Raw genomic sequence first — 12,588 nt, forward strand, 5'->3', positions numbered from 1 at the left:
GTTTACACAGCATCGAAAGTCGATAAATTATCGAACACTACAAACCATACCAAAGTATAAGGTTTTGTAATGGATTTCAACCCTTCGAAAATTACATTATTTTTAAACATTATATACAGATTTTTTAATTTTGTATCTAAAACATAACCGAGTTTCATAAAAAGTCGCTTAAACTAACCTTTAACGAACACGAATAGTAGGTTGTGCATTTCATTCTTAGTGTCTATAATGTAACTTGTCAAAGCGGTTACCAAGCTTGGCTTAATTAGAAAATATGATAGCAATGCCCACAGTCGAAACGAAGTAGCTATGTAAACACGCACTCGCCAATCGACAACACGTCACTCACCGCGCTTATATTGGCCACAAGTGGTGGCATTGACTTCCTGTTGTCAGCAATTTGTAATATTCTGTCGCGCTGTTCTTAATTTCATTTATGAAATTTAATGCATTTTGACAAATATGTGGTATGTGCTGTTATTTTATTTATGCATAAACTCATTAAAAATGTAAATTGCAGCTGAAGTGTTGTATAGCCAGATTAACAGAAATGTAATTATTATTTTATGCGTGCATAACATGGCACTGTAAAACATTTGTGGGTTGAAAAGCTGAGGTTTTTACTAACACTGCCGCTGACTTGAAAACTGTTAAATTCACGTTTCGGTTAGAAAAATTTGGAAATAACAAAAAATAATAAAACTATACCTCGAAATTATTTACCGAATCAACTTCAAATATTTTCAAAAATATGTACGTTTGACACACAAAAGAATTTTTTTTATTATATCCTCTACAATAAAGTCTATACTCTGGACTTTTCACTTTTGTCGCTATTTGTTAGTATTTATATGGAATATCGTATAACGCAAAAATATGTAATAACAATGCAGGCAAAGTTTGTATTTGCATGCCCATTATCTCATGCTGATAAAATTCCAACGACTCGTAAATACTAGAGCTTAGCTGCTTTACAGTTGACAGCGAAGATGCAAAAGCGAGGTACACATATGAATTTATATACTTATATCTACCTATATACATGTATATATGTATGTATGTATGTATATAACAAAACATATGTACATATGTATGTACATACGTGCCCGAAGTTTGAAGCTACAGTAAGGGCAGAGAATAAAGTGTGTGGAAACAACGTAAAAACCCAAAATGTCAAACAAATTTACAAGTAAACAAACAGAAAACAGCAACAATGCAAAACCAGCTGTTAACACTTTTTTGTTAGAGCTACTAATTTGCGTGATCTATATAAATTAAACTAATATCGGCTAAGAATGCATACCACAGACATCATATAAAAGAAAATGCTAGTCTACATTTTTATTTAATTTAAAAATATATTTTTATTATATTTGTATGAGGAACATTGGCTGCTAATTTTATCTGTAAAGAAGTTAATCTGTTGCGCAGAAAACAAATTCTGCAAATAAAAACGCAAAAGTAGTTTAATAAAAAAGAATAAAAAGTAAAATACCAACCGTTAAGTACAATTATAATAACACTAGAGAAGTGATATTAAAAATGATGATAAAGCAATTGAAACGCTCTAAGTTACTTTTGCATACTTTATTTATACATACATATGTATATGCATGTTATGTACATATGTATGTACATACATAGGCTTACAGTAACAAATATGTACAATAACTGCTGGCTAAAGGTATTTGACTGTTTCACTAGAATGTGACTGTGCTAAACTAACAGCTTCAGTCAGCAATGGCACTACAATAACAAAACAAAAAACATGGTCGCCAGCTACCGAACAACAACTTGCAAAAAATTGCTAACAAAGCAAAATTAAATCGCATATAAAAAGAATTACGGCAATTTGATTTGTCCAACTGACTAACAGTTTGCTTGGCTAAATGAATGGATGCTTTGCTTTGCGGACGTTGATTGCCAGCAGTAAGGTTGGTAAGGCTAGGTATTAAAAGAGCTTAGTGTGCTAACCTGTTATAGCACATACAATCATACATGCATACATACAAATGTACGAAGGTTCATACATTCCTAATATGCTTCCAATAATGTTCCTCTAGCTACTACAAATGTGTGTAAATGCGAAATCGTTGTTTACTCTTGTGGTAAGAGGCAGCGAAAAATTTGCTGCTAATTGTTATCTTTAGCGTTTTTCAGTTTGATTTAAATTTAGCAATGACGGAATTTATTAAAAATTTTATGATACCGGTTTTTAAATTTGAAATACCGTTCTTTTTTGTATTGGAGCAAAAACTTGGTCAACAACTTTATTTGCTTTATTTTGTACTTGATACACTTTTTGGAAACTACTACAAATGTAGCATACCACAGATACATCCATATGTATATTTTTGAAATATAACAAGTACCGTAATTTTAAAATAAAGAATCATAATTTGATTTTTCAAAGGCGGGTTTTCATAACATAAGCAAACACACGTGAGAAATACTCCTACGAAAGCAACTTAACATTTTTTTGCGCACATTAAGTAAAAAAATATTTCGAAATTTCATTACTGTATTGAATTCACAGACAAATCACAATTACGAAAAGATTACAAAACAACCACGCGCATGCTCACCTGGCAAATGGTGTTTGTTCCAATTCGTATATTTCATTAATATCGTCCGCAACCAGCAGCTCTTTTAGCCGATCCTCATTGATGTCCAAGAGGCCATCACCAATTGGGAAAATACCTTCCGTAAACATTTTGTTTACTTGTCGTTCAATGTTAAAATTACAAAATTTTTTTAACTATTTTTTAAATCACAGCGAAGTGAAACTTCACAGTAAATACGAAAAATTGCTATGCAAATATAAGAAATTTCGATTAAACTTTACACTATTTAGCAAGATTTTTGAAAAATTTATTCGCTGCGCGCACGCGTACACTAAATTATTTTTATATTTCCAAGTAGGTAATATTTTTTTTATTTACGTTGATTTTAGGCAAAACTAATTGATGTAGCAATAACAACTTTAGAGCCGACACTATTTTACATGTATTTAAATTAAATTCATTTATTTTTGGGATATGAGGGAGTTATTTTCCAAGAATTAAACACAGCGAGTACACAATGTAAATTTCTTATTTATTTATATTTTTATATTTGTTGGGATGAATCAGGGATGTGTGAATTTCGTTGGTTTTCCACTACACACTGCTATTTCACAAAACACACAAATTGTATTGCAATTTAACGAAAGCAAACTTGTTTCAAATTTGCTATTCTGGTCTTAAATTATTCTTCAGCTTCACTGATATGTTTCCTCACTGTTTTATGTACGTATACTATATTTTTCGTTGTCTACCAGTTACGTTTTATTTCGCATCCAATTTAACCACTTCTTCTTTTGCTCTACTACATCTTCTACTTTTTACAGCTTTCGTTTTCCATTCGTTTGTTCGTACGTTCGTTTCTACACTTGGTACGTTCGTGGGTTAACTCAACATTTTTTGAGTTTCAACTAACTACCTTCATAAATGGAATTTTGTCTCCACCACAATTAGAATGGGTTCTATGCACAAACTTAAACACAAAACCTTCCTTCGATTTGGAAATAGTCAAAATATTTTATTACACACTTAGAATATGGTTAAGGAAATCGTTGTCGTAATTGTTAACAGCAGGGAGTGAAGTTGCAACTTATTACAATTTTCTTCTTTGCTCGTTCTCCTTTTTTTCGTTTCACAAACAACGTAACGCGACGAAAGGCGGGCGAGCGAACGAATGAGCAAGCAAACGGAGTTTTTTTTAATCAGAATGTGATTTCTCAAATTAACACCACGATTATATTGAAACTTTACCAATTCAATCGGTTTACTCCACTTCAAATAACAATTAATTCACTTCTTCACCAAACCGATAGTTTTTTAATCCCGAAAAACTTAATATCAGATTTAGATTTAAGAAAACATGTTTTGTGCAACGTCCGCTTTCTGCAATCATTCCACCTTTCACGTACAAAGAGCGATTTTCGAATGCCTCAACATTTTTCTCTTCATGTTTAGCAGCGCCATTTCGCTGACAGCTGCAGATTCTTGCGGTGTTGCCAACCAATTAGAGTTGCATTTGTTGATTGAGACATTTTCAAATACTGTGTGGAAATTAAGACACAAGCGAGTGGCAACTATGGCTTACTATTGGAAGAGCCAATTGAGCGGAAAGATGGTAAGTAAATATTGTTTACAAAATGAAAATATCAATTTTATTGGAAAAATATAATAGTAATTTCTCTAATAACGAAACTCAACAACTTTTTTAATATATAAACTGCGTGAAGTGTAAATTAACAGCAATTTGAATCCCACTTTGACAAGCTGCGAAAATTCGTGGTTCAAAACCGATTGGTAACGCTAAGCCATGTTTATTGAGCTTATTGGTTGACATTTCCGCAGTCAAATGAAAATTGACAATTCGAGTAATATTTATGAAGTTCCGGTAATTTAATTTCGCGCCGGATACCAATTGTATTGCAAAGGAACAAATTTTCATTTTATTGTGTGAATAATTGATATCGACTTGTGTATATATTATATTGAATTAACTAATTTGGTTTGGACAAAGTTTATAAGTACGAATTTTAGAACAAGTTAGTTCTTTGATAGATGGATGGATGGATGATAGATGGTATCAGATTCTTTTTTACATTGAATTTTGCTGCTAATATTGCTGCTGAAAGTCGAGCTTCCTTCTATTGCAGTAATTCGATTACATTCAGTTCACCATGGATGGCCCGAGCTTTTTCAAGAATGTCTATCCGTGACACAGCGTTAAAGTAAGTGTCGCCAAGTAAGTTGACTAATAAATTTACCTACATTTATTTGTATATTCCTAAAGCAAATCTAAAAAAAATAATACTAAAAATATCTTTATGTTTTCAACACTTTACCTATAGCCAAAAATAAGTGCATATAATAAAAATCGGTAATGAATGCATAAATTCTGAAATGACTAATAAAAGCAAGCAATTGAGATATATCATCGCGCAATAATACAGCTAATTGTGTACTAATTTTACATCTGAAATATTTTCCGCTTGAAAATTCAAATTTGTTAGTGCATTACATTAGAGCGGACGCGCATTGGAAGTGCGTGCTCGTTCGTACGCGCCGATACTTGTGTGTGCGGGATATGCAAGAATGCGAATATGCACGCTGATTTTAAAAATAATCCGCAGTATTTTTATACACATATAACGTATCTGCAATTGAAGCGCCGATAGAGGCGAAGTGCAAAAACCCCAAATGGATTTACGCGATCTTTAATTTTCAACACAAACAACTCAATCGAACGAGAGCGTGCGCAGCTAGCGGCTAAGTGGCGTGGATGTCTAGTGGCAGCTGGCTATGTTGCACAAACGGATATACTGATGCTGCTAGGTAAGTGAATGAGCACACAGGGCGCGTTTTAGTGAATGTGCGCTAAATTCCACATTCCACCAAATGTTGACGTACCTAAATTCCCTATACACAGCAAATGAATACAATAAGGTACACATGTATGTAACTGTGGGTATATGCGTTTAGAAAGACTGTTTATTAACTTTATTTTGCAAATTTGTGAACTTGTGTCGTGCTCTTTTATTAAAAAAAACGTATTTTTTATATTATTCTTTACCCCAAGATTTTCAATTAAAAGTCAATAATAGAGTAAACACAGGTGAGCATTTTTTTCACGAAATAATCCCGGCTGAAAAGTGAAAATAGAAAGAGTTATGCCTTAGAAAGTTGTAAAAGTCCACTGTATTGATCTTTATATGTATATTTTTTTCGTTATATGAGTGCAGTACGGTATTCTCTATATTGTTTTAATGGCCTTACATAGCTTTAATGAGATTTCAAAACCGGGAGTAAAGCTATATCCTTCTTCAACAAACGTTTTAGATTCGAGGGTTTAGTCCATTATAATGTCACTTATCCTCGGAGTTTTTTGTTCCATAAAAAATTTCCAAATTATTTTGGGATTTTAATGTGGAGACTTCATTCACCCACGACAGCTCGGCCAAGAGCCTTTTTCCGGTGCTCCAATCCTGTTGGCGTCGAAAACTTGGTACTAAAAATCATGTGTGCTTGCTGTCAAAGAATTCCTAAAATCTCGCTTAGCAAGTTCATGTTTCAAATAGCCAAACCAATCGCAAAGTTCAATGTTCGATGCTAAATTTATTCGAAAATAGAAATTCTTTAGCGTTTCCCTTTCTATGTCCACTGCTCAAGTAAGGAAGTAAAGTCTTGGCAGTTTTTCAAGTGTAAAAGATCACAGCTGCGCTTTCCATTGTTGACCTCACGCATTGTTATCAAAACAATACCCTCACAGGAAAAACGTTTTCAGCAATCAGTCCGCGGTTCCGCTGCCAAATGCCAACTAGTTTGTTGAACTTAATCGTTAAGTGAGTGGCGGCGGTGTATAAAAGCTGCGTCTGCATCATTCTCATTAGTCGCATTTGCTATTTACGATTAGATATTTTCTGAGTGTTTAACAACAAACACAACGTCGGCGCATTCCTTTGTACCGCCGGCGTCGTCGTCATCATCTTCGCCTTCGTTGTTGTCGTCGTCGTCGTCGGCGCACCTGCTAAAAATAAGTCCAACGCCAAATGACTTAACTTTGGCAATGTTGATCCAAAAACGTGGTGCATTCTTGCCAAAACTATGGACGGCGCGCGTCGCAAGATCACACATATCACTTATAAATATGTATGTAGGTGTGTTGCATGTATGTTTGAGTGCGTGTAGTTAATGTATTTGCATTTTGCTTTTGCATTTGTTGATGACAATCATAAGCGCCTAAACACAGTTGAAGTGCAGGAATGCATGCAGCAGCAACGGATACTAATGCTTGAGCGCCTTAAAATAGACGCATTTCCCCCCAAGTTTATTTATTTATTTTTTCCCTTAACCCAAAACAACAACAGAAAATGCGTGCCATCGGCGCTAGTACACCCACCCCTGCAATCACTTTGCCCTCCACTTTCGCTACGGAATTCTTCAGCGAGCCGGATCGCAATAACTCATAGCTGGCGCCGGCACCAATATTGGGAACACCACATTGTTGACATGGCGACGACAATGTAGTAGAGTGACGTCGTAACTTTGGAAAGCTTTTTTCTTTGAGAATTATAGTAATATGTTGGCATGTTGTTGCTGCTTGAGCGTCATACTAATTGATCCATCCTACTATATTTGCTTAAGACAGCCTATTAATTTAGTCAGATAACAAATTAATTATTAATTATCGGATATTATGGACACTATATTACCTTTTTATACAAAAAGAGTCACGATTGATTTGTAAAGCTACAGTGTTGATAACTGTAAAATAATCGTAATTGAAGGGACTTTTAGTTCCATTTTTTTTGTTTTTTTTATAGAAAATGCTGATTTATAAAGTTAAGTCACTTAAAAGTTATATTTATCAACTGGAGAAGTGCTATATATAGTACAAGGGAAACCCCAAATAACCAATTATAATGAAAACAGTTCTCTAACTTAACCTCACATTCTAAGATAATAACATCAGATCATTGTAAACCACGTTTCAATTCTACTCGGTGTCAACATGAGATGTTTTGAAGTTGTTCCCACTAAACTTTGAAAATATTTTTTCTCGATGAGAGTCACCATATCAACTTGTGGGAGTTATGTAACGGGCATGACATTCCTCAAAGGGCGATAGAACGGGGCCGGAACGAACCGTATTCATTTAAGTACGTACATACATATATCTATTTTCCAGATTAGCCCTTTCATAACACTGAGATCTTTCTGAGTATAGTTATTACAGAATTTCCTTTCAAGGCTCATTTCATGGTTTGCATTCCCGAAATGTAGACGAATTCATAAAATTATTTGGAATATCTGCATATATACATAAATTCAAAAATCGCAATACGAAAAGTTATGTTGGTGATAATTTAGTGGCGTCCAAGTATGCTCTTTTAGCAATCTTACGGCCACATTAAAAGTGTTTTATAGCCATAGGCATCTAATGCATTAGATATATAAGTATACTAGTGTGTGCATGAGCACTTTTGCATATTCTTCAGTGAAGATTTACGAGATGCTTGAGAATCTTGTCGCCGCATATTTACGATTTATTTAGCACGCAGTCCCTTGGGATTTGGCATTTCTATGCGCCAAGCAATTATTTGGCGCGACTTCCCTTGCATATTTGTGCTAAATACTTAACTGCAATTTTTGATTTTATTTTTGTTTTTGTGAATGTTCGCTTGTGAATGCATTAAGGAAAAAATAATAAATATGAAGGCAATTAGAAATTATTATATTAATGCACTTATGGTATGTAAATTAATGAATTCACATATACTAAAATTTTAAATATTTGTTTGACATCAATTCGAAACGTAAATAAACATATTAAATGGTGTTGCCAACTATTGTTATTTGTAGTTTAGTTTATCTGAAGAAGCTTAATGTTTTTAAGCAACTTTTGAATTATGCAAGTCCTATAAAAAGTCCATAAAAATGTTGAATTGTAACAAATGTTCTAAAAACTAAAATAGCGGTACAATAGCACTAGACATGCAAATCAGTGTAGCCAAAGAGATTTTTTGACGGCTAAACGAACTCTCATCACTTGCGATAATTTCTTAAATCATTTATAGAAATAATATTTATGCAAACAAAGTTATTATTATTTTTTTTTTTTATTATTTCACATACAATTAAGTAATTTTGATAACTAAAAATGTGCATATTTTATTTTTTACAATTTGTGTATAAATTTATTACATATAAATTTTAAAATTTTCATTGTTGTTTGGTATAATTTTCATAAAAAGTCACATATTTATGTGTATGTATACTAATATTCCGTATTTGTTGCTATATTCAATTGATGACTACAAACAAATTTGTTTCCTTTTCATATCATGAAAATGTTTAATGGACAATTTGTTTTTGTAGCTTAACAGCCAGTCAAGAAAACTGTATTTTTTTTGTTGGAAAGTATAACTCAAGTAATTAATAGCACAACGAATCTTAAAACAAAATTTAATTGACATAGGGTTGGTTATTTTATTTATAAATAGCTAATAACGGTAAATGTGTGAAAAGTGCTTAATATATAACATTTCAACGCCTCTATGAATTATGAAGAAACCGCTAAGTGTAATTAAAGTAAGTTCTAAATAAAAATAATATTTTTTTTACTCATATAACAATTACAAAATGACTTCATAGCAATAACTTATGGTACATATATAATATTATTTTTGTATATGACTTTCACACATCGATAATATTCAAAAATTGTTTTTGTAAAATTGTGTTTCGAATATTCCTTTTTTTGTTTTTGTAAAACTACATATTAATTCGGGTAATTTTATTAAAATTCAATTAACGTACATATCTAAATGTATGTTTGTAATAGTACTACCTAGCGCGCTTATGTAAATATATTCAGAAAATTGTAGATATTTTACATATACATACATATCTACAAGTGTAGTTTATACAATAGAAACCGTTTTAATGTATATTTTTTGAACAATTCCTTGCCATTTAAATACAACGTATGCACTTACTTTGCACATAGATAATATATTTAAATCAAAATATCTTTTCTTTTGCTAACTATTTTGTAGTTGTTGAATATTTAAGTAACAAAAATAAAATTTTCTATTGGAATATGCTATTGGATTGCGTACAACAACAAAAATATGCATGTAGCGCTCTACTATTCAGTTTATTGCTGCAAATGTGTAAATATGTATAATAACAAGCTTATATGTTTGTAATAAAAATAACAACAAATCTATCATTGCATAGCCACCTTTAAGGGAAATTGAATTCCATCTTCTATTTTAATCGATTTGCAAATTTCAAGTGATTATATTAAACAATGACAAAGGAAAACAAAAAATAATAACCGTTACCTTTTTAAATCATGGTTACTTGTGCTTTGGTATACATTTTAAATGCATGCGTCTGATATCATACATATAAATAATAAATTTTAATAAAAATTTTAGAGGAGTGTAAGAAAAAAAAAACAATTTTGTAAATAAATTAACGAAATTTCCGTACTGTAGAGTTCTTCTTGCGCAGAACTTAATAATTTCGTTTTCAAACGAAAATGTGCGCATTTTGTAGATAATAGAAAAAATGCGGTTTATAGTGTAAACTTATGTGAATAAATAACACGCTAACAGACAACAAGATACGAAACGGTACTTCGCATTGTGTAGTCTTACGAAGTGGTATGTGTACAACAACTAAATATCCAACAAACAATTCGCTTCGGATTTAACCTTTTCATCCGTTACAACACCACACATATTCGCGCAGTTCACATTCTTGTCAAATTGTTACAGAAACTTGCGATAATTTCTTAAATCACCTTGTTCATCGTTCACATTCACACCCGTTAAATCACCCATTACACCAACTAGCGCTGCAGCACTCTCGAAGGACGGTGGTTCACTATTCAAACCCGGGCTGGGTGGATCACAGATATTTGAAGTGTTGGCTTTTGTGCGGCGTCGGCCTCGTGTGCCGCCAGTGCCACGCGGTTTTCGACCACTGCTAGTTGTCGAGGTCGATGTAGCTGTAATATCACCGGTTAAGCTACTGCTGTTACAATCGTTTATATCGAATGTGGAGAGTGAGGCATCAGATAAAGCTGCAGCAGCAGCGGCGGCAGCAGCTGACGTGCGCCCACGTTGACCGCGACGACGGCCAGCACCACCACCGCCCTCAGCGGTAGCTGTGGAGGCACGTTTACCTGGACGGCGTTTTCGTCGCTTTTTGCTGCCATAACGGGGATCATAATCAAATTCGTCATCGGCAGGCGATTTGGGCTCTTCTATTGCGTCCAACTCATTCATTTCAATGTCATCATAAAACCATTCTTTCGACATGTCCTCCTTAATAGCTTGTGTCTGTTGTTGTTGTTGTTGCATAACAAGTTGCTGACTATCTTTACTATCGGATGTATCGCCACCAGCGGCGCCCAATGATAACGATTCATCAAGCAGTGTGCCATTTATATCAGAATCGAGCGTCGACGCAATACTGGAACTGACTAATGGCGATGCTGTGCCAGTAACTGAAAGTGCTTCATGCTCCTTGCGCAAGGCTTGAAATGGCCGATCGGGAAACCTATAACGTTATCGATATACATATATTATTGAAAATATGTGAAGATATTATGATAACTGTGAAACACAGAGCTCATGCTCTGCTTCTGCAAGTTATCACTTACCTATACATTTTATTTAGATACTGTCGCCGGCTTTTACGCCAACGTGTTGACGGATATGTATATATTTGCCCTTGACGAAAGCCCGGCATTCGTTGCCCTTTGTCCATAAATAGATGTGAATGACTTTGGGCAACGCGAGTTTGTGGATCGAAAAATGGTAAGCGGAGGCGCCGTTCTAAGCACAAACGCGTGTTAAAATTAGCACTGAACTCAATTGTTTCACGATACGAGACATCTTTGAAGAAATTTTCGATTTTATTCAAATTGGGTGCCGAACCAATTTGTATATCCACGGCTGAAGTCATGTTTATTCTGCTTGGCATGCACCACCCCCTAGCCTCCGAGTACAACAGAGATTTTAGTAATTTAAATAGCTAAAACGATTGCTTTTCCAAAAAGCCATGCAAGATATTGCAGCGGCAACTGTTGCTGTATATGAGTTGGCTGTTGCTGTGTCGTCAGAATAAAAACTATGTTCTTATCTCTATTTATGAACTTCCGCTTTGGGTTTCAAATTCTCATTTAGCCAGATAGTATATTTACGATATAAATGCTAATATATTTTTAGTGCGCCTAGCACATTTATATCCATCTTATTAAGAATATATTTACTAAATTTAGATTTGTGTAGATATTATCGAACTGATATTGCGAAAAATTTAATTTTTATAATTCTTTCTATTATTCTTGCTTTCACCTCTTCTCATTACTAATCCTGATATTCCTTTTTCGTCAACTTTCGCCATTTCCGTTTTGATATGACATTTCCATACGGCAAGTGATGTGTTGGCCGAGGTATCGATAAATAACGATAAAATGCATTTTGATATAAATTTTATTCATAATTGAACGTAATCATAATGTGACGACGTGATTTGAAGCTGTCTAAAAAACTGGCTGAGGTTCGTAATGGAAACGTTGTATTCATAAAATGTGTCCCGTTATGGGAGATGTCTGGCTATGAGGGCTGTCGGTAATGGAGAAATGGTTTTCAAGAGAAATGGAGCCAGGGAATACTGGCAGATTACTGTTGTAGACTTAAAAAACATCTCCCAGGAGCCAAATATTAATAGTTTTCTACATTAAGCAATAGTTTCCTTAAATGTGGTTATACTTTTTAAGAATATATATGTTTATAACTTTTATTTTTCATTTCCACGTGAGCCGGATCCACGGAACCGGAACCGACACTGAATTTTATTCGGTTAAAGGCTATCAACTCGGTAGCATTTTACTTTTTTATTGTTGTTTTAGCGGTTACGCAGTTCCCTTTAAGGTGATAGGGTTGAAATAAGTTGCCATCGAGATCATCCAACGGTAGGCCCAGGAAACGTGCTGTTTCGACGGGGGCGGACCATA

At 33.9% G+C, this 12,588-nt stretch overlaps 2 protein-coding genes across 3 annotated transcripts in view; both read right to left on the bottom strand.

The window, feature by feature from the left end:
- The window catches only part of LOC126760301 (death-associated protein kinase related), a 204,775-nt gene extending 200,803 nt beyond the window's left edge, over window positions 1-3,972 (bottom strand). For both annotated transcript variants that reach the window (XR_007667184.1, XM_050475834.1), the window contains exons 1-2: window positions 3,813-3,972; window positions 2,586-2,810 (exon numbers count right to left, since the gene is read on the bottom strand). Coding sequence is in view for 1 of the 2 variants with exons in the window: in XM_050475834.1 (XP_050331791.1) it covers window positions 2,586-2,713 (128 nt within the window). In the remaining variant the exon portion in view is untranslated. The remainder of the gene's footprint in view (window positions 1-2,585; window positions 2,811-3,812) is intronic.
- A 4,870-nt stretch (window positions 3,973-8,842) lies between these two features.
- Window positions 8,843-11,938, bottom strand: LOC126758665 (zinc finger protein DPF3). Its single transcript, XM_050473016.1, has 2 exons — window positions 11,230-11,938; window positions 8,843-11,126 (listed from the first exon to the last, which is right to left on the bottom strand). The coding sequence occupies exons 1-2, from the start codon at window positions 11,550-11,552 to the stop codon at window positions 10,334-10,336; spliced, it is 1,116 nt and encodes a 371-aa protein (XP_050328973.1). The 5' UTR covers window positions 11,553-11,938; the 3' UTR covers window positions 8,843-10,333.
- Between the last annotated feature and the right edge of the window lie 650 nt (window positions 11,939-12,588).

This window comes from Bactrocera neohumeralis, chromosome 5, assembly GCF_024586455.1.
Source record: "Bactrocera neohumeralis isolate Rockhampton chromosome 5, APGP_CSIRO_Bneo_wtdbg2-racon-allhic-juicebox.fasta_v2, whole genome shotgun sequence".
Lineage (NCBI taxonomy): Eukaryota > Metazoa > Arthropoda > Insecta > Diptera > Tephritidae > Bactrocera > Bactrocera neohumeralis.